Raw genomic sequence first — 23,665 nt, 5'->3', positions numbered from 1 at the left:
AGTAAGCAGCAGCAGCAGCAGCTGTCGTAGCAGCACAAGCAGCAGCAGTAGTTAGTAGTAGTCGTTAGTAGTAGTTAGTAGTAGTAGGCATTACAAAAAGTAGTAGTAAGTAGTAGTAAGCCTTACATTTGGTAAAATTAAATATATTACAAGGGAGGCAAATGCATTAACAATAAATTTAAACTTAATGCATTTGTTTCCCCTGTATATAACAAAGATATAATAGTGTGTTACCCCCCTGTCCTGCTTATATTTATATTAATCAACAAAAAAAAACATTAACACAATATTTAATATACAAAATATACAAAAAATCTCATATTCTGATAATATTTTTACTGATCCACTGTATTTTACTAAAAGGATGATGTTTCATTGAGATAATTATAGATTTAGGATTACAGACCAGTTGCTTCAGTAATATTGTTCAGAGTGTGCCCTGTTGGCCGCGTATGCATTCTGAGTTATCATTCAAAAAACCATTTTAATATTTTGAGTCACCGTGACCTTGACCTTTGACCTAGTGACCTCAAAATCTAAAGGGGTCATCTGAGAGTCATGATCAATGTACCTATGAAGTTTCATGATCCTAGGCCCAAGCGTTCTTGAGTTATCGTATGACAACCACCTTGTGGACGGACCGACCGACAGACCGACATGAGCAAAGCAATATACCCCCTCTTCTTCGAAGGGGGGCATAAAAATAAGCACCACTTCTTCCTCACCTGTTGGCTATCTGGGCCGACTGGGTCAAGGAGAGATCTGATTTCGGCAAGATTATTTCGTAGCTCTGTCATCTCCGTTTCCAGCTCTTCAATGGTGCCTTGCAACCTCTTAGCCTCTAGGTTTCCATTAGCAACAGATAGGTCAAGGTCTCTGCTTTCTCTGTTTCCAGTGCTTTGATTTCTGTTTCCAACTCTCTGTTTCTTTGTCAAGTTTCAGCGATCTTACAAGATATTTAATCCATAAATCACAACAAATAATCTTGTATCAATTGGGCTTTAAAAATGTGTATGTTTTTCCTTACATACACTTCAACACCGTTATTTCGAACACCGATAATCCGAAGTCACCGTTATTTCGAAGTATTTTTCCGGTCCCGAATTTGGTTCTTCTTTGTTTAATGTAAAATTTCATTGTTAATCCGAACTTCGTTAAACCGAAAAAATCGTTAATTCGAAGTGATTCTGTCGGTCCCGACAATATAATTCGCACCAAATCATCAATCTTTAATCCGAAGTCAAAGCTGCAAAACGGTAAGCAAAATTTCACACCTTTGTCGTCTGGGCGTGGCGCGTCAAAAGCTGATATAATTACTCCTTTGTCGTCTGCGCGTAGACGTTAATTTTATAATGTCGTCAAAAGCCGATAATTACTATTTATGTAGTTTTGCATTCTTTAGTACAAATTAACGTGTTACATTAGGTCTGAGTAAATGTGGTCCGATGAAATTCATCTTATATAAACTCTACCTTCTGCGAGCAAACACGGGCGAAAGTGAGTGCCTCAATGTCCTTGACACATTGGAGAAATATGTTACACGCGTCCAGTTTAGTGCTGCTAAGTCTAGTGTTCAGAGAGACATCGCGTCTTATTTTCAAAAAATGTTAATACATTTCCGAAAATGTATTTATCCGTATTACATGTATGACAATTTGTGCTATTCGTTATATTTAATATGGTCTGATAATTTGTGCTATTTGTTATATATTATATGTTCTGATAATAAGTGCATATTCATTATATTTAATATGTTCTGTACTCAGAGAAAACATAAAAAGAGGAGGAACAAATCGTTTTATTCCTTTGTTTGTTACAAGTAGAAATCTATTGCCATCTGACTAGTTTACGTTTTTAAGTAAAACAATTATTAATAGTAGCGTGCAACGGAACCATGCGAATTCCACAACGTTTTATTATTACAGAATCAAAGAAGTCGTTGTCAAATGTTATTTCGAATTATCGTTAATCCGAAGTTTTTTAACGGTCCGACGACTTGAAATAACGGTGTTGAAGTGTACTGAAATTTAAAAACTGAATTCAATAAAAGACAAACAGTTGAAATATCCCACAAAAAATAAACTCTTTATTAAATAGCATGCAAAACTAAAAATCCCATGATCAATTATTGATAATCGATTTTCTTTGTGGCCACACTTTTTTAAACCAAACATGGAAGATAATAAATTAATATTGTCCCCCCATTGGTGAAAAAAGTACCATGTGCCTTCTAATTTCAATGTCACATGGTACCTTTTTGCACCAAGAAAGAAATATGTCATCATGAAAACTAACAACGACTGATGGATTGTTAACAACAACCATTCAATAACGCACATTACACCCACCTGATGATCTCAGATGGCATGAGTACATCAGTCTGGTACATATGAGCTATGCTGCCTACTGCCCGTCCATCAGCAGTGACGACGGAAGTTCTCCCCCAGCAGATCCTTGGCCGTCTTATCATCAATGGCACGATGAATGCTAGATACCACCCCACACTGCAGTGCAATTCTTCAGGTACTGAGAGTATTAAAAACATTCTTGGTTACTTGTGTTCATATAAGACCTCATATAAAACTTGTTCTGGGAAAACGGGGCTTAATGCATGTGCGAAAATTATTGTTCTAGATTAGACTGTGAATTCTGCACAGGCTATTAAGGGACAAACACTGAGCATTTACAGTATTTTTCGTTTAAAGGAAGTCTTTACTAAGCAAAATTACAGTTTAGACCAAAAGTGTCCTCCCTGATTAGCCTGTGCAGACTGCACAGATTAATCTGGCAAGAAGATATTTCCAATAATGAGGTTCATATTTCTGGCCTGATGAAATTGAAACTCCACCAGACTGAAACTACAGCTGAGCTCTTTCCTTAGTACTAGTGAAGACATTAAGGAATAGCGTAGAGAATGATTGTACCCTCAACAGCCAAACGACATCATAGGGCATGATGGACAATATACAGTGCATTTCTAGGTACAGACTCAAAGTTTGATAATTTTCACAGAAATATGGTCAGAAGATTTTTTTCCTGTAAAGACCCAACAAAGTCTGAATCAATTCCACTTTATTTTACTTTTGACCTTAAACTGTAACTTTGACCTTCAACCTAGGGACTTTGATTTGTATGTGCCAATCAATTGGTTTGTAATTTCATCCAAATTACTGATTTGAAAAGCCTTGTTATTCTCAGTTCTATATGTATGTTTGTTTTGACATTTGACCCTTAATACAGTAGACTCTGCGAATACCGGACTCTCTGAATACCAGAACTTTCCCGATTCCGAACGGTCGGGCCAGTCCCGTATTTTCTCCTTCTATTTCTTTGTTAAAAAATGTTGAATAAACCGAACTCTCTGAAAACCGGACACCGAACAGATATCTCTGTGAATTTGGCCATTTTCAACGTAAAATACATTGAGTACACCGGATGGTCCAAATTCTCAAGATGCCGGAGGCGTGAAAATTACAATACCTAGTCAGCACAGCGCATGCGGTGTCACACATTTGCTTGCGCAAAAATCGATAATCGGATTAAACATACCATAAAGGGGTCAAGTCGTTACCGTGCTTAAGAAGTCCAATTAAAAAATGTAAAACAAACTGTGAATGTCTATAATAGACGTGCTGTAACACCAAAAAGTGATTGACTCGATCGTTTTATTAAGCTTATGATAAACCAGGGTTTTACGGGACGCGATATTTCTGTGTCAAATACGCATAAAAAGCCAGTCAGGACCCGTCATATTTGTTAATTTGCGTCCCATGGGACGCACAATCATTTTGACGTATTGGTTCTCGTAATGTCAACAAGAAACTCTGAAAAACAACTGCAATACGTAATTTTCTAGAAGGATGTACGAGTTGTCTCGCTTGTTGATTTATGGACCAATCGTGTTATCGCGCACCTGCTGTTGCTAGGTGCAAAGTCCCGAATTGAGATTACATTGCGTAAATGTGAGCTATTTATGTCACTTACTGAGGTTACGATAGCTTATTATCTGGCAAGCACTTAAACTATAAAAATAAATACAATCTTTAATTTTATAGGTGTGTGTTAAATCTCGGCTATTGTTTACGTAAATAATCAATTACTATACTTTTAACTAATTGACTTTGACACAGCCAGCATATTTAGCCTACATTTGCTGCTTGTAACTCAAGTGGCATGCATTTAAATATTCCCTTTTTTGTCTGCAAAAATGTCAAAACAAGGTGACCAACGAGCATTCTTTCAAACGAGTTCTAAAGATGCAGAATCAGCCAAACAAGTGCAAGGTTCCTGTGGGACTGAAACAATGCCCCCTGCCACTAAAAAGGCTCAAAACACTTTTGCCGGAATGGCTAAATAAGTATCTATGACTTTCATTCAGATATGATTTGATGTACTGTGAAACATGCATGTCTGCAAAGGTAACATCAAACCCATTTACAGATGTTTTTTTTCAGATTTTCCATACTTGCCATGAATAAAGGACCATGCACGTGTGAATGACAGGAGTGCTATACAACTAATATATCACTAAGTTATGTTGGGACCCCCATTTTTATTGACAGGACCCCTGAAAATTATTTACTTGAGTCCTAGGGACCCCTAAAATTTGAAATGAATGTAAAACCTTGTAAACAAATTAATTACAAACTTAATGCATGCCGTTGTGACGATCACTTTCTTGTGATCTTCTCAGGAAGTTTAAAAGATCTTATAGCCATGTTTTTAACCCTTAAATGGTTGTTAGTTCGTTTGTCAGATAAAACTGTGAGAAATATGACCGTTAACAAGGGCTGTTTGTAAAACATGCATGCCCCCCATATGGGCTGTCCGTTGTAGTGGCAGCCATTGTGTGAATACGATTTTTGTCACTGTGACCTTGACCTTTGACTTAGTGACCTGAAAATCAATAGGGGTCGTCTGCGAGTCACGATCAATGTACCTATGAAGTGTCATGATCCTAGGCAAAAGCGTTCTTGAGTTATCATCCGAAAATCATTTTACTATTTCGGGTCACCGTGACCGTGACCTTTGACCTTGTGACCTCAAAATCAATAGGGGTCATCTGCAAGTCATGATCAATCTACCTATGATGTTTCATGATCCTAGGCGTATGCGTTCTCGAGTTATCATCCGAAAACCATTTTACTATTTCGGGTCACCGTGACCTTGACCTTTGACCTAGTGACCTCAAAATCAATAAGGGTCATCTGCGAGTTATGATCAATCTACCCATGACGTTTCATGATCCTAGGCGTATGCATTCTTGAGTTATCATCCGGAAACCATTTTACTATTTGGGTCACCGTGACCTTGACCTTTGACCTAGTGACCTCAAAATCTTTAGGGGTCATCTGCAAGTCATGATCAATCTACCCATGAAGTTTCATGATCCTAGGCGTATGCGTTCTTGAGTTATCATTCAAAAGCCATTTTACTATTTCGGGTCACCGTGACCTTGACCTTTGACCTAGTGACCTCAAAATCAATAGGGGTCATCTGCGAGTCATGATCAATGTACCTATGAAGTTTCATGATCCTAGGCCTAAGCGTTCTTGAGTTATCGTCTGACAACCACCTGGTGGACGGACCGACCGACAGACCGACCGACAGACCGACATGAGCAAAGCAATATACCCCCTCTTCTTCGAAGGGGGGCATAAATATCTAGCCATCTGTCTGCAAATTCATTCATTGCCTTTTCTTAATTTCAATCGCATCTTCAGCATTAATAGTCTCAAATCTATAAGTCTTCTCGAATCGTTATTTGTCAAAATTGTCTTTGAGGTTTAATTAATTCAGAGCTATCACCCACATACGCGAGATGGTCGATATCGATAGTATGCAGTTTGGTTTTGTTCCTGGTAGAGGTACAACTGATGCAATCTTCATCATACGCCAGCTACAGGAAAAATACAATGCAGCAAACAAGCCACTGTATATTGCCTTTGTTGACCTTTTGAAAGCATTTGATAGAGTTCCAAGAAAGGTCCTCTGGTGGGCTCTGAGGAGTCTAGGGGTTGAGGAATGGGCAGTTCGTGTCATACAGGGTATGTACACAGGCGCCAGGTGCCGTGTGCGTGTCAACGGACAATATAGCGAGGAATTTGGAGTCGAAGTAGGGGTGCATCAGGGTTCTGTTCTTAGTCCCCTGCTTTTCATCCTAGTGCTTGAGGCTCTGTCGATGGGAATTCCGCGCCGGGGTTCAATGGGAGCTCCTCTACGCTGATGATCTTGCTGTGATCGCGGACTCACTGGAGGAGTGTCTTTCCAGATTGAAAGGTTGGAAGGATGGAATGGAAAGCAAGGGGCTGAGGGTCAATATGAAGAAGACAAAGCTCTTGATCACCGGCCCTGGACTGAATCTTCTGCGCGATGCGGGAGCATATCCCTGTGCGGTATGTAGGAGTGGAGTGGGAGTGAACTCGATTGAGTGTACCCAGTGCAAACTGTGGGTGCACAAAAAGTGCAGTGGCATCAAGGGAAGAATCACTAGCAACCCGGACTACGTTTGCCCGAGATGTATGGACCAGGCACGCCCAATTGATGGAAGACCTGTTACCCAGGTGGCCATTGATGGCTTACAGCTTGATGTTGAGGCCAGCTTCTGCCATCTGGGTGACACGCTTTGTGCTGGGGGAGGCTGCGAACTTGCCATCATCACCCGATGCTGCATTGCCTGGGGAAAGTTTAAGAAGCTCCTACCAATACTGACGTCGAAGCATGTCTCTCTTAAAATCCGTGGCAACGTGTTCAATGCTTGTGTCCGTTCTGCCATGTTACATGGTAGTGAAGCGTGGGCACCATCCGCTTCTGATCTACAACGACTTCGTAGAAACGACAGAGCAATGGCCTGCTGGATTTGCGGCATCAAACCTGACGACGGAGTCCACACTGACATGCTGTATGACAAACTAGGGATACCAGAAGTCACTGCATCACTGAGAGCCAGGCGCCTGAGGTGGTATGGGCATGTCGAGCGTGCCACCTCTTGCATCAATTCAATCTCGAAGATGGCCATTCCTGGTGCTAGAGGTAGAGGGAGACCAAGAAAATCGTGGTCTGACTGTATTAAGGATGACCTGCACACCTGTGGCATGGGTGACACTGACCCACAGAACAGAGGAGCGTGGAAATCAGGGGTTTAAGACGCTCTAGCCGCCTGCTGCCTACCCCAACTAGTCAAGTCAAGTATTTTTAGCAAACTCGAACACGACTCACTCGCCTATATGACAAATGTCACGTATGTACATGTATAAAGCATCACACTCACTTTGGGATTAATCAAAACAAGTCGGTATGGAATGTTTTTTGCTATTAATCAAATAAAAACACATTTTTGGAAGAATGCTTTAAACATAAACCTTACGTGAGTACAGTTATCACATGGAACATGTAAATGTATATGGTTTGTTTTATTCTTATATTATTTTGTACACAATGCATACAATGTATATTTCGGCAATATGCATACTTTTGGTAAACCGGAACTCTCTGAAAACCAGACGATCAGGCCAGTCCCCAGACTGTCCGGTTTACAGAGAGTCTACTGTAGTAATTGACATATTGGCAAGGGTCTTTTACGCTTCACTCAATAAAAAGTACCTGTTTATAATGCCAACACATCTCAAAATCCATTAATTGCTGATCAAAGTATTGAGATTTAAAAGTGACCTTTGATCAAGGGACATGGTTCTTGCACATGACATTCTGTATCTTCATGCTTGTCACTTCAAGTTGCAGTGGTTTTTTTTCACCATTTTGGAAATGGAGCCGGGTCCATTTGGATTGGAAAAAATTGCTGCCTTTTGTCTATACTTGAGAAATAAGTGTTGTTGTTGTTTTGCTTAAAATGCTTCAAAATTAAGGATTTAAGTGTTTTTAATATTATATTTACTAAGGTTCAACTTACAAAGACATTATAACATGAGTACTTTAAGCTAGTGTTATACTGTCATAATGGTTGCATTTTATGTGTTAAAACCACAACAACCATACATATTATTTCAGCCTTTACCCAATAGATTTCAATTTTTTTTTTTTTTATGGAATTGAAAAATGTGCAAAACAATTCCTGTGAAAAAAATGTCTGTACTTCAATTCCTTTAAATAAATTTACGTTAACAAGAGGTCCTGAAAGGCTAAAAGTCGCTCACCTGAGATAACAAGATATTATTGGGACAAATCTTCTGACCAAGTTTCACGAAGATCGGAAAATAAATGTGGCCTCTAGAGTGTTAACAAGGTTTTACTATAGCCATATAAGGAAAAATGCCCCGCCCCCTGGCAGCCATGTTTTTCAACCAACCAGCATCATTTTTTAACTCATCCAAGATATTTGTGATGAATCTTCTGACCAAGTTTCATGAAGATTGGACAGTAAATGTGGCCTCTTGAGTGTAAACAAGATTTTACTATAGCCATATAAGGAAAAATGCCCCGCCCCTTGGATGCGATTTTATTCAAGCAAACATTATTATTTTTGAACTCATCCAAGATATCATTGAGACCAATCTTCTGAGCAAATTTCATGAAGATTGGACAATAAATGTGGCCTCTAGAGTGTTAACAAGGTATAGCCATATAAGGAAAAATGCCCCGCCCCTGGTGGCCATGTTTTTAAAGCAACCAAAACCATTTTCGAACTCATCCAAGATATCATGAGGACAAATCTTCTGACCAAGTTTCATGATGATAGGAAAATAAATGTGACCGCTAGAGTGTTAACAAGGTTTTACTACAGCCATATAAGGAAAATAGCCCCGCCCCCTGGCGGCCATGTTTTTCAACCAACAGGCATCATTTTCGAACTCATCCAAGATATTATTGGGATGATTCTTCTGACCAAGTTTCATTAAGATTGGACAATAAATGTGGCCTCTATAGAGTGTTAACAAAATTTAACTATAGCCATATAAGGAAAAATGCCCCGCCTCTTGGCAGCCATGTTTTTCAAGCAAAGGTTACCATTTTTGAACTCATCAAAGATATCAGTAGGACTAATCTTCTGAGCAAGTTTCATGAACATGAAAAAAAATGAGGCCTCTAGAGTGTTAACAAGGTTTTACTATGGCCATATAAGGAAAAATGCCCCGCCCCCTGGCGGCCATGTTTTTCAACCAACTGGCATCATTTTCGAACTCGTCCAAGACATTATTGGGATGAATCTTCTGACCAAGTTTCATGAAGATCAGACAATAAATGTGGCCTCTAGAGTGTTAACAAGATTTTACTATAGCCATATATAGCCGTATAAGGAAAAATGACCCGCCCCTTGGCAGCAATGTTTTTCAAGCAAGCCTAACCATTTTCGAACTCATCCAAGATATCATTGAAACCAATCTTCTGACCAAATTTCATATTGATTGGACAATAAATGTGGCCTCTAGAGAGTGAACAACGCAAATGTTGACATTGCACAACAGACAACACACAACGGACAATGGACGACGGACAAAAGGCGATCACAAAAGCTCACAATGAGCACCTTGTGCTCAGGTGAGATAAAAATAAACCAAGGTACCTCTTTAGCAATGCGGTCCCTGGCAGCGTTCGAGTCCCTGACACCCGGTAGATCCACAAGAGCAGCACCACTGCTGCAGACGTCACAGTGTGGGAGTCTCAGTCTCACGTGCTTCACTATTGGCCAGTACTGACCCCCTGACCCAGGGTCCTGCGTCTCTATGTACGTCTCCACTTGACGACGAAAGTTCTCTGCCTGAAAATTGCATAAGTTGCATGTACATTTTGCAACTGATAATTTATCAGTGATAAACATAAACTCCTGAATTACACATGCACCGTATTCATGGATGATGTTGATCATCCAGGTCAAGAAATGTACACTTTTTTTAACTGAGTCACAAGGTTGCCTGTAGCCAAATACATAACAAGATATGGTGGATCACCTTAAATAACTAACCTTTGACACAAATAAGAGTTAGTATTATAATCTGGGCAATACATATGTATAAAACTAAACAAAGGTCCATAACTCCAAAAGTAACTTAGGTCTACCATCGTCTGTCTAGATTACAACAGGTCATCATCTTATGACCGCTAACAAGGCAAGATCATCACACGCACAAGAAAATCCACCATGTGCCTTCAACAAATTGCCCCTTTGGAGGAGCCGACTAAAACTGCTTAACAAATCCTGCAAGGATGCAGTGACAGCCAGCGCCTAAGCAGAATTTTAAAGCCTGCACCAGCAGCTGTACAGAGAGGTGGAAGCTCTACTAAAGATCATCTGTTTCATCCTTTTATCTGGACTCAGAGTGTAACGGCCTTTGAGATGAACATTTATATACAAGTCAGTACAATAACTGAACAGACAGAAAACATGGACTTACATTATGTGACTTGAGAACTCTCACTTTGCCCAGCCAGTGTGTCACTGTGGTGATTCTGGTGAGGACTGGGAGGGGTTCTACCCGGCCGTAGACAGCCCGCACCTTACAGTACGAGGAGTAGGCATCAGAGGCGGGGTCAGGTACTCCCTTCTTGATGGTCCCGTCCAGGGCTGTCAGGTCCTTTAGAAGCACCTCCAGCTCATTAAACCACTCCTGGAAAGGGACAAAATGGTTATACAAACCTTGTTATGGAAAAACTGGGCTGAATGCATGTGCATTAAACGGTTCCCAGATCACCCTGTGCAATAAGCACAGACTAATAAGGGACCAGACTTTCAAACTTCTCTGAATTTCATAACTACCCTGATTAGCCTCTGAACAGGGCTTCTGGGAGGGCACTCAAGGCACATGCATTAAGCCCAGTTTTTCCATCACTAAACGCACATGCATTAAGCCCATTTTTTCCATCACTAAACGGACATGCATTAAGCCCAGTTTTTCCATCACTAAACGCACATGCATTAAGCCCAGTTTTTCCAGAACATGTCATTTACAACTGACCCCAATGACTCTGACAGGGCTCCATCCCAAATTAAGTCAGTACATTATTAATTAAACACTTAACTTGCAAAATAAGCTATGATATCTGAATTTCCTATAAATCAATATGTAATTGTACAATTAAAGATTTCACAGCAAGTGATACCAATTTTGCTGGAACTTTTGAACAATGAGCCTTGATAATTGAGCACTTTTTACCATTACGGTAATACTTTCAATCTATCTGATTTCCAGTTAAATGACAGAAAGTTAAAAAAGGAATTAATCAAGAGATGTGTTAGTCAGAAACACAATGCCCCCTTCTGCGCTGCTTTGGAGCCATATATTTGACCTTTGCACTTAAAGGATGACCTTGGCCTTTCATCACTCAAAATGTGCAGCTCCATGAGATACCCATGCATGCCAAACATCAAGTTGCTATCTGAAGCGACATAGAAGTTATGAGCATTTTTCCAAACCTAAATGCGAAACCTAAATGCAAAGTGTGACGGAAAGACAGACAGACGGACGGACAGTCTGATCACTATATGCCCTCCTTCCGGGGCATAAAAACAACCTATATCATTCTTTTGTAAAACAGCTTCAAAACAAAACAAGCTCAGAGCTCTGAAAACTGTGACTACCTGTTTCTGTAGAAACTCGATATCGGCCTCAAAACAGCTGCTGGTGGTGTTCTGTACGACCTCCACCACCACAGCTGTACAGGCCCTCATACCAGACGTGGGTAGCACACTGCGATGGTCTAGTAGAGCGTTCATCAGACTGGACTTCCCCGCCCCCGTGTCACCTACCACTGCTATAACTGTCTTGGGGAATATGAGCTTCTTCTCTATGTCAGTCAGCTCTTTCCTGTTAATATGTCAAGTATTATTATTGTTTTTAGTCTGTTTTGGGGCCAGAATTCCACCTCATTGGCACTGTCAAAAAGTATATATTTTACTCTATCGAAGGTTTCCATCCCTTCTATAACAAGAGGGCCATGATGGCCCTGAATTGCTCACCTGACTAACCTGGCTTCATAAACTTAAATTCTATCAGACCCATATACAATCCCAAGCCAAATTTCAGTAATTAATACATTCTGACAAAATTTCATTAAGACGTGATGAAAACTGTGACCTCTTTCATCTACACAAGGTTATACTAGAATTTGCCCAGTGACCTAATTTTTGACCCCAGATGACCCATATACAATCCAAAATCAGATATTATCAAGATAAACATTCTGACCATATTTCATTAAGATCATATGAAAACTATGACCTCTATTGTCTTCACAAAGTTTTTCTATGATTTGACCTAGTGACCTAGTTTTTGAACCCAGATGACCCTAATACAATCCCAACCCAGATTTCATCAAGATTAATATTCTGGCCAAATTTCATAAAGATTTGATGAAAACTGTGACCTCTATTGTCTACAAAAGATTTTTTTAATTTGACCTAGTTTTTGACCCTAGATGACCCAAATTCTATCCCAACCCAGATTTTAACAAGACAAACATTCTGACCATATTTCATTATTGTCGGATGAAAATTGTGACCTCTATAGTCTACACAAGGTTTTTCTATTAATTGACCTAGTGACCTGGTTGTTGACCCCAGATGACCCAAATACAATCCTAACAGGGCTCCCCTGGCCCAAAAATATCTGTAGCCATTATTTTAGCCAAATGTAATTTTGTGAAGCCAAATTTTAGAAACTGTAGCCAAAGTTTTAGCAAAGCATTCGGAACCACCTGTTGTAAGTCTAGGCTAATGGATGTTAAAGAAGAAACCACAAAACGAAGCTTTAATATGTTTATTACTATAATCATCATGTTTGCATAACAAAAATAAACAGTTTACAACAAACCACTTATAAAAGTACATAGTGCGAAACATTTCTTTGAACTTCTTTGTTCCCCCATTTAGTACCATCTGATTTTTTTGAGAATTTGAAAGAATTTATAAACAGAATTCAGAATCTCTTGGTATTTCACCAAATATGGAATGGTATCGGCTGCCCCGGCACAACTCAATGCCAACTGATGTGCTATGCAGTGTGTTGCCAACACACCTGGTACTGCACGCTTCAGACGGGTGACTACCCCAGAATTTCGCCCAACCATTACAGAAGCCCCGTCAATGCTCACCCCACATAAATTTTGAATGTCAATTCTTTTCTACCAAGCAAATTAACTACATTCTCATGTATGCTCTCTGCATTTGCTCATTGAAGTTCTGCCACACCCAATCAAAGTACTGAAAGTACTGGTGTGAGGATGCTTTTGAAGAGGATTGATATAAAAGCATCTATTTAAGTTTATCTACATCACCACAATTGTGTATGTGGGTACGAAAATTTTGGGTAGGAAAAAAATGGGTACGAAAATTTTGGGTACAAAAATTATGCCAAAAAAAAATTAAGTACGTAAAAAGATTTGGTTACGAAAAAAAAATGGGTAGGAAAAAATTGGGTGCGAAAAAAAAATTTGGTTACAAGCAAAAATTTGGGTACGAAGAAAAAATGGGCACGAAAAAAATTGGGTACGAAAAATGTAGGGTACGAAAACAAATTGGGGGTACGGGGAAGTAGTACCCGTGGGGAACTTGATCCTTTCAGCGAAACTGGGAGGCAGGTTATATTCTCGATCAAATATAACAAGAAATATCTGTAAAAAGGTATTCAACGTGTATTTTCTGTACCACTTATCTTAAAAAACTGTCTGTTACAGTAAAATGTTTGTGGGTTATAACATTACGATTCAGCATATAAATTCAAAACTTGACATGCTCTTAAATTACACCATGCTCTTTAATTTCACATGTATATCATACCAAACTTTATATTTCGTTGTTTCCTTTCCTAAGTTAATGATGCTATGTGTACGGACTTGATTTCACAATCCCATGTGCATGAACATATACTTTTTCTCTTTTGATTATTGTTCTTTTTCTCTTATTCAATAAGCTTAGGCATGTTTGTTCGTTAAGTATGGCAATAATTTCATGATGATTCCCGATGGAAAGTGGGTATGAGCACATAGTCGTAAGAGCACTTGAATACGTGAGTTTGCCCATGAACACATGGTAAGGTTAACTAAATCTCCGCGATATGACCTAATATGTGTTTAAAACAGCAAACAATATCCAACAAATAAATGAATTGTCAAACATAGTATGTGCACTGATGTGGCTCTGTAATTTATGTTTGAAAAGTTTATTAAATATGCAAAATGAGAAAGCACGCAGAAGAGCGAGTATCACAGATATGATACGGCTATTATGCTGTTTATATACCATAGTCGCTACAACGTTTACAAATGGCAGGTTCAAAATAATTCGTTTTCTTGACACTCATGATCGCGTTGAGAGTTAATTATACACGTTTTAATTCGCAATTTATTTACTGAATCACGACAAATGTCAAATACAATACAGAAAATGCATAGTTGTTTCATTGATCTATAAACATATAATGGATTTAATATAACTGATTTAAAATTAACGTTTTCAAACTATTATTAAATCTTTTCCCAGAATATGCTGTCCTATTTATATCTGAGCTTCCTAAACCTTTATCAATGATAATCAGCGAGGTATGCCGATTAGAAAAATCGAGCTATCTCAATCGGACTGGCTCGGTCTTTTACATAGGTTGCCATTGTGAAGAATTTTTTCATGATATGATAACTTAGACGTTGCTTCGCAGCATCGTCAAAAAGTAAGTATGTGGCAAAGCCATTCCAAACTCATCAGTTTCCAAAAGTCTAACATAGGTCACTAAATTTTGCTTCACTGAAATGTCTGTACTCTCATCGATCATGATACTGTACTTGCATGATGTCTGTATCTTCTGGAGAAGATCACTCCTCAAAACGTCTGCCATACAGTTTTGAAATTCTGACACACTGGAGCTGTGTTCACATGACGTGTGGCTGCCAACTCGAAGGTCTGGAACCAGCAATGATGCGAGAGTATGATGTGCAGCAAAGTACACATTAGTCATATCTGACACTACAGCTGCTTCACTTTTGGATATTGCTGCAGCCTGCGCATTTGTCATGTTTTACGACTAGAAGCTTGTGAGGCCTCTTTGTGATCTGAAATAAACACAATCAAATATGCTTAATTTCAAATCAAAAAGCTCATTTTGAAAAGTGTCAATATTATTATGAACATAACAAAATATTTTTGCTATTTTTAATATATTATTCATATATTAATCTATATGCATTTTAATATTGATTGTCATTCTTTTTTATTACCTTTTGATTTTTCGTGTTTTGAAATGTTGTCTTTTTTCAACATACTACACCCAGATGTGAATGAATTTGATGTTTGAAACTGTATGCATATTTGGCAATACATTGTTTTTGATTTTGCATTATAATCTAACCACTTGAATTCCGAAAGCCAAACATCTTTGAATGATCTATTATCAGATTTGATTTTTTTGAGATCGGGTCATTAGATTCGTCAGAGTCCAAAGGACGCTTATTGCCTTATTATATGGTCGCCATAATAACAGTCACAATTTCTGACTCTTTATACCCGAAAATGTCAAGGGTTTTATACCAATTCATCTATCATCATTCACGATTGTAACACATTTAGCAGACAATACCAAACTTCCAGATTGATGTCAGACATTCGGTCTGACAGATTGACAAATTCTGTCAGACCGGACCAGTGTTTGTCAGACCAAACAAAAAGAGAAAAAACACAAAATGAAATGACGGTTACACATAGTATTTATTTATATCATAATGACATAAATCAAGTATGTACTATCTAGTAATATCATATAACAAGTATGTTACTATATATTACTTGATATTATCAGATATCGGAATAGAGATTGGAATTCAAATAATTGATTATCTTCTTCTCATTGTATCCTTACTCCTGAAAATTTGAACAGTAATCACTCTTATCATCTTTACAGTATTGATAATTGATTTGTTGAGTTTCTGTGTCAAAGTCTACGACATTATCAGGTTCAGCAGTCTCCTGCTCATCTGAGGTACCTTCAATTAATAGATGATCAATCACTTGAGTCTCGACAAATTTGTTTTGCCAATATTCTCAATATAATAGTATCAGTACCAGGTCATACTTTGGTTAGAAACCTCAGCATATCAGGTAAATCTCACAATACAAAATAAAAAGACAATAAAATTAGTTGTGAAATAATCTTTTGGAAAGACAACAATATTTTGAAAACGAAATCACCTGAAAACAATTATACGTCAACGTTATTTTCGCTTCGCAATGCTGTTTACGTTGAAGAGATTTTACCTCTAACATATGTGAGCACCTTGCTGCATGGTCCCGGCTCTCGCATTTTGCGAATTGACATGCACATATGAGCGTGGAGCTAGTACATAAACGAAAACATAAAAACGACATTGGTACTAACGTATTTAGTTCTACATGTTTTGATGGCAAATATTGGAATCCAACGGAGCATCAGACAATGATTATTAAAGATATTTATTGTATTTTTTGGAGTCGGACATTTTGGTCCGACAGAATTGCAAAATCGATCGGACCTTGTCATAATCTGTCAGATATGTCTGTCGGTCCGACTAAGTTTGGTATTGTCTGATTTAGCCTTTAATCATAACAACATTACGAACTTCTCGAAATTAAAATCAATTATCAACTTCTTTACTTACGTTCATTGCATGACTAAGTTGATAATTCGCTAACAACATTTACTCAAATTGATTTAAATCGGCAGCAATCTTTAATCTTTAATCAGATGTAATTGTTTATTTAAGCCGCTACAATGTACGATTACACAATTGTTTTGTTTTCACACCAGTAATATTCCTTTGTCTCGATGACCGGTTCTCACCGGTGTTAATGCCGACTGCGTATCAATTTTTCAGGTCAATAACACGGCTATGTATTGATGCACAGTCTACAGCTGAAAGAGTTTATTATCTGGGACGGCATTTGCCAGGAAAAAAATCAATACCGATAATCCGCATTGTTCAATAATTAAGCACTTATCCTTTATGGATTTTCATGAAATAAAAACCATAATAAAGAAAATTTTATTCTCTTTAATCTGATATATAAATTATTATTATACACTTAGTGAAAAACAATTAATTATGCTGTTATTGGTTTTTCTATTATTTGACCTAGTGACCTAGTTTTTTTACCCCAGATGACCCATATACAATCCCAACCCAGATTTCTTCAAAATAAACATTCTGACCAAATTTCATAAAGAATGGATGAAAAATGTGACTGTCAACACAAACAAATTGTTGACAGACACACGCACGCACGCACGCACGCACATACAGACGCCGGACATGACACGGTCACATAAGCTCACCATGTTACTTCGTGACAGACGAGTTAAAAATGGAATATCAAGTAATTTCTTTATGCAGCTTTATGGGTTGAGCCTTATTAAATAAAATATTCAAAACGCTTATTTTCAATTTTTCAAAACAACACATATACCCCAATTTAAGTTGAAACACTGCAAATTTTCCCCTTCCAAATGGCCCCAGCACCATTGCGAAAATGGTGAAAAAAACATAAGTTCTATAATTAGTAGTATGATAACTAACTTCACTATTTCACTAGCTAAGTTTATAATTTGAACAAGAGATGTGGTTGTCAGAAACACAATGCCCCCTAATGCGCCGTTGTTTTTTTTACCTTTGGCCTTGAAGGATGACCTTGACCTTTCACCACTCAAAATGTGCAGCTCCATGAGATACACATGCATGCCAAATATCAAGTTGCTATGTTCAATATTTCAAAGTTATTGCAAAACTTTAATGTAAGGTTAAAGTTTTGGTGCGAGAATGGCGGATTGATGGAATGACAGACAGACAGACAGGCCAAAAACAATATACCTCCGATCATTCGATCCGAGGGCATAAAAATCTTTTCCTTGGGGCCGTTTCATAAACAATCATACTACAATTTTAACTTACAAGAGAATTTTGTAATCTTAATAAGTAGACAAACTAGCTCGCCATGCTTGTCAAGTATATACGGCGCTTGAGATGCCAATGTAATTAATGAAGTACTGAACATTTATCTAGGTTGGCGGTAAGGAAAAACAAGATGTGTTTGTGAAACACAATGTCCCCCTATATGTTTGACCTTGTAGGATGACCTTGACATTGTGAAGGATGACCTTGACCTTTCACCACTCAAAATGTGCAGCTCCATGAGATACACATGCATGCCAAATATTAAGTTGCTATCTTCAATATTGCAAAAGTATTCATAAAATAAGCGATTTGGGCCACATATATTTGACCTCTGACCTTGAAGGATGACCTTGACCTTGACCTTTCACCACTCAAAATGTGCAGCTCCATGAGATGCACATGCATGCCAAATATCAAGTTGCTATCTTCAATATTGCAAAAGTATTTATAAAATAAGCGATTTGGGCCACATATATTTGACCTCTGACCTTGAAGGATGACCTTGACCTTGACCTTTCACCACTCAAATGTGCAGCTCCATTAGATACACATGCATGCCAAATATCAAGCTGCTATCTTCAATATTGCAAAAGTATTCATATAATGAGCGATTTTGACCACATATATTTGACCTCTGACCTTGAAGGATGACCTTGACCTTGACCTTTCACCACTCAAAATGTGCAGCTTCATGAGATACACATGCATGCCAAATATGAAGTTGCTATCTTCAATATAGCAAAAGTTATTGCAAAATGTTAAAGTTGGCGCAAACAGACAGACCAACAGACCAACAGACAGACCAACAGACCAACAGACAGGGCAAAAACAATATGTCCCCCACTACTTTAGTGGGGGACATAATAAAAATTAGTAGCCAAATGTAGGGGGTGCGTTTTGGGGCTATTTCCTGAGCAAAATTAAGACTTTTTTTCTGAAATTAGCCCTTACTTTGCTTAAAGTTTTTTTCTTTCCTGGTTAGCCACTCGCTTACATTTTGCAACCGATTTTTTTGTTTACACAGACACCGGTGGCGTCGTGAAAATGATACATTAACACCATTAAACAGTTTTCGGTACATGTGGTATTTAGGTTAGAAACCACTAAAACAGCCCGCCCGTCTCAGTAATAATTATACAACATTTTATGAAATCCAAAATTACTTTTTTATTTTTTTTTTGTTTTTGAAGAAATGCATGAGAAATGACTAAGTCAGCGTGAGACCGCCATTGCATGCCAAAAAAACGTGAGACTCACTGCGAAACCGTGAGAGTAACGGCGAAACCATGAGACTTGACAGGTATTATTTCATAACTGCCTTGGCTAGCATCCGATGTCTCTAATTGGGGATATGTAGGGTTGCATCTAGAAAAACGTAGATAGGGGTTCTTGCCCCCCTAACTTTCAGGAAAAGGGGGCTTGATCCCCTCTTACATTTAAAAGAGGGAGACTCAAAGCAAAGATTAATCAAACCCACACAAATCTCTTTTAAGAACCAACATTGTATAAACTAGGAATATGTTCAACGTATGTTCATATTGAAACTATCCTTAACTTGTCAGTTCATAAAAATTGAAGAAATTAATTCAAAAATATAGTTAACTGTAGAACTTTGAAACTGTTTTAAACTGTTTATATACATTGGGTAGATAAAACGTTTCCGATTCTACATTCGCGTCTGCACTATTTGAGACAACCTCTGATCGCGAACCTAACATATGGTCATTTCCGGAGATTACATTATTCTGTCCGCTTTCTTTTCTAAAGAATTGTGTTAATTTCTGTTGCTTCAACTTTCCTTTTTCGTTGCAAGCATCCATTTTTCCCAGAATCTGCAACTCTCTTTCTAAATCGGTTTTTCAAGTTGCATAGCGACCGTAAAAGGAAGTTACTTTTATCTACTTTTTTAGCCAATCAAAATCGCTGTTTCTTGGGAAATTAGTTTATAGCGGCTATGTCAATAATGCCATAACTCCACCCACCTTATTAAATGACAATTCCCTACTGGTCGATTCGATAACGTTGAATCGTTCCATCTATATGTCATTACACAGCACGCTTCAGTGATTCAGTTATCACGTAAATCGCAGAGTAACCCAAAGGTTCGAAAAAGTCTGGTTGCAGTGTTAAGCGTGACAAATAAAGACATAAGCCATGTGGATTATTGACCTAGGTGGTTGTCATTATCCCCTGGGGCCTTTCCGGTAAGGGTGTTATCTGCGTAATCTTATCGATGTTTCTGGCGATTTATACTGCCTGAAAACAGGCAGTTAGATTGTGCATTTCAAAAGCATAGGGTCTATTATTTTTCAATCGCCAATTTCATGAAAACCTTTTTTTCAATCGCCAGCCAGGAATTGTAATCGCCAATGGTGATTTTGGAGATCCGTAACGCTAACGTAGATTTATAATCATATAATATGGACTTAAGCAATTATGTATCTTCGAAAAATGTATTGTATCATAAATGTGTACTACGATGTTAACTGTACCTGTCCCCAGGCCTCCAGACAAATATATAAAGACCTTTATATGCACTTAAGAAGGAGTATAATTGGAAGCTTTAAAGTTTTTTATCATATTTATTATTCAGTCTAAAAAAGGTTACATACACAGATGACGCAACGATGTCTTAAAGGGGCCTTTTCAGGTTTTGGTAAATTGAAAAATGTAAAAAATTATTTCAGATTCGAAAATTTTCTTTGTAATTATGATATTTGTGAGGAAACAGTAATAGTGAACATTTACCATGCTCTAATATATCAACTATATGCAATTTTTGACAATTTAAAAACCTAAAATTGATAAAGCGTTACGCTAAACGATTGAATAATTTAGAGTTCTGTTGTTGTCGTTATATTTTGTAATACTACAAGGATTGCTTGTATAAAGTATAAAATACATCATTCAGTGTATGAGTACGGATGGCCGAGTCATCTTAGCTATAGACTTTTACTCCAGGACTCCAGGAGGGGTCAGTGGTTCGAGCCTATATAGTTGAGGGTTACTTTTTTTCTTTCTTTAATTGTATTCTTGTTTTAACTGCAGCTATTTAGATCCAATGTTTACATTTATCAATATAAAGCATTTAAATGACAAACTTCAGTACAATCTGTGAAAAGGTCCCTTTAAGAAATAAATAACTACAGGATCAACAGTACATGCTTGGTACCACAATTGGAAAAGAAAAATCAAAAAAATTATTTGTTAAACACATAGGACAGGCCTGTGCATATGCTAATAACTGGAATAATGGGAACTTTTGCTATGATACATGCACAGTACCTCCAAGCCTGTACACGAGGATTGGTGGAGAGGGCAGGAGTCTTCACGAACATGTCCTTGATGGCGTCCAGCAGTGAACAACAGCTGTGTAGAGACGCAAACAACTCATGTGGCCATACACACCAGTATATATGTATTATATATGAGCCCCACTATGGAAAAAAACGAGGCTTAATGCAAGTGGGTAAAGTGTCATCCAAGATTAGCCTGTGCTATCCGTACACTACTCTAGGGACGACACTTCGCATACACTGGATTTCCACTAGAAAGTCTTCCTTTAAACAAAACAAGAGGGCCTGAAAGGCCCAAAGTCGCTCACCTGAGATAAAAAGATCTTATTAGGACAAATCTTCTGACCAAGTTTCATGAAGATTGGAAAATAAATGTGGCCTCTAGAGTGTTAACAAGGTTTTACTAAAGCCATATAAGGAAAAATGCCCCGCCACCTGGCAGCCATGTTTTTCAACCAACCAGCATCATTTTTTAACTCATCCAAGCTATTATCGGGATGAATCTTCTGGCCAAGTTTAATGAAGATGGGATAGTAAATGTGGCCTCTTGAGTGTTAACAAGATTTTCCTATAGACATATAAGGAAAAATGCCCCGCCCATTGGAAGCCATGTTTTTCAAGCAAACATAATTATTTTCGAACTCATCCAAGATATCATTGAGACCAATCTTCTGACCAAATTTCATGAACAATAAATGCGGCCTCTAGAGTGTTAACAAGGTTTTACTTAAGCCATATATGGCCATAAAAGGAAAAATGCCCCGCCCCTGGTGGCCATGTTTTTAAAGCAACCAAAACCAGTTTTGAAACTCATCCAAGATATCATTGGGCCAAATCTTCTGACCAAGTTTCATGATGATCAGAAAATAAATGTGACCTCTAGAGTGTTAACAAGGTTTTACGATAGCCATATAAGGACAAATGCCCCACCCCCTATGGTGGCCATGTTTTTCAACCAACCAGCATCAGTTTTGAACTCGTCCAAGATATTATTGGAATTAATCTTCTGACCAAGTTTTATGAAAATCGGACTATAAATGTGGCCTCTAGAGTGTTAACAAGATTTTACTATAGCCATATATAGCCATATAAAGAAAAATGCCCAGCCCCTTGACAGCCATGTATGTCAAGCAAACGTAACCATTATTGAACTCATCCAAAATATCAATAAGACAAATCTTCTGACCATATTTCATGAAGATTGGACAATAAATGTGGCCTCTGGAGTGTTAACAAGGTTTTACGATAGCCATATAAAGAAAAATGCCCCGCCCCTAGCGGCCATGTTTTTCAACCAATGGGCATCATTTTTAAACTCGTCCAAGATATTATTGGGATGAATTTTCTGACCAAGTTTAATGAATGGCTTTGGAATTGGGAATCTTATCGGCATTTTCATGAAATTGAGAAAATAAATTCATTAGCCCTCTTTTCCCACACGAAAAGTCCACTGATTAGGGAAATACTAAATTTGATATAACTCTTTATAATCATTCAAATTAAAAGAACACAATCATATAATACTTTGTTAGATGTAATTGAATTAAAATTGAGATAAAATACGCATTAGACTTCTTTCTAAAAAAATAAATAATTTTTTTTTTTTTTTTTTTTTTGGAAATTGGGAATTTTTTGCCACATTTTGGGAAAAAAGTATACTTTTTGGGATTAGGAACATAGCCGAATTTAGGCTATAAAATCGTGCCAAAAAAAACCCTGAGAGTGTTCACAAGATTTTACTATAGCCATATATAGCCATATAAGGAAAAATGCCCCGTTCAGTTTCATGAAGATCGGACAATAAATGTGGCCTCTAGGTTGTTAACATAATTTTACTATAGCCACATATAAGGAAAAATGCCCCGCCCCTTGGCAGCCATGTTTTTCAAGCAAACGTAACTATTTTCGAACTCATCAAAGATATCATTAAGACCAATCTTCTGACCAAATGTCATGAAGATTGGACAATAAATGTGGCCTCTAGAGAGTTAACAAGGCAAATGTTGACGGCACAAGACGCACGACAGACAAAAAGCGATCACAAAAGCTCACCATCATCAGGTGAGCTAAAAATACCATAACAACGTAAAGTGTAATCTCTAATAAGCCTGTGCTGACTGTTAAGGCTAATCTAGGGCGGCACTAACAGCACATGCAATAAGGGTCAGTTTCCTAGTGCAAGGCTCATGTATATACTATTCTAGTAAACAGAAACACACTAAGAATTACGGGAAAAAGACTTTAAACAAAAGAAATAGAAATTATCGTGACTGATGGCATTGAATTCTTTTGTCAATGTTATACAATTCTTAAATGCCTCTATCCATGCTTACTTTACATGTGTTCGGTAATTGGACATTAACAATTAGTGCAATGTTAATGGAATGTGATTTAAATGTGGTCTCAAGAATCTGACCACTTAAGAATACAAGAGACATAATTTAAAATTACAATGAAAATATTTCTGTGAATTGAAAGTGATTAAAAACGAAATCACGAAATTCTAA

At 37.8% G+C, this 23,665-nt stretch overlaps 1 protein-coding gene across 1 annotated transcript in view; it reads right to left on the bottom strand.

Moving 5' to 3' along the window:
• Positions 1 to 2,427: 2,427 nt before the first annotated feature.
• The window catches only part of LOC127845485 (uncharacterized), a 59,355-nt gene continuing 38,117 nt past the window's right edge, over positions 2,428 to 23,665 (bottom strand). The window contains exons 8-12 of the mRNA XM_052376416.1: positions 21,148 to 21,231; positions 11,534 to 11,759; positions 10,350 to 10,562; positions 9,521 to 9,715; positions 2,428 to 2,526 (exon numbers count right to left, since the gene is read on the bottom strand). Of these exons, the coding sequence (XP_052232376.1) occupies positions 2,488 to 2,526; positions 9,521 to 9,715; positions 10,350 to 10,562; positions 11,534 to 11,759; positions 21,148 to 21,231 (757 nt within the window). The 3' untranslated portion in view covers positions 2,428 to 2,487. The remainder of the gene's footprint in view (positions 2,527 to 9,520; positions 9,716 to 10,349; positions 10,563 to 11,533; positions 11,760 to 21,147; positions 21,232 to 23,665) is intronic.

The sequence above is a fragment of the Dreissena polymorpha genome, chromosome 9, assembly GCF_020536995.1.
Source record: "Dreissena polymorpha isolate Duluth1 chromosome 9, UMN_Dpol_1.0, whole genome shotgun sequence".
Taxonomy (NCBI): domain Eukaryota; kingdom Metazoa; phylum Mollusca; class Bivalvia; order Myida; family Dreissenidae; genus Dreissena; species Dreissena polymorpha.
Note: the sequence above shows the minus strand (reverse complement) of the source record. Positions and strands in the feature narration are given on the sequence as shown.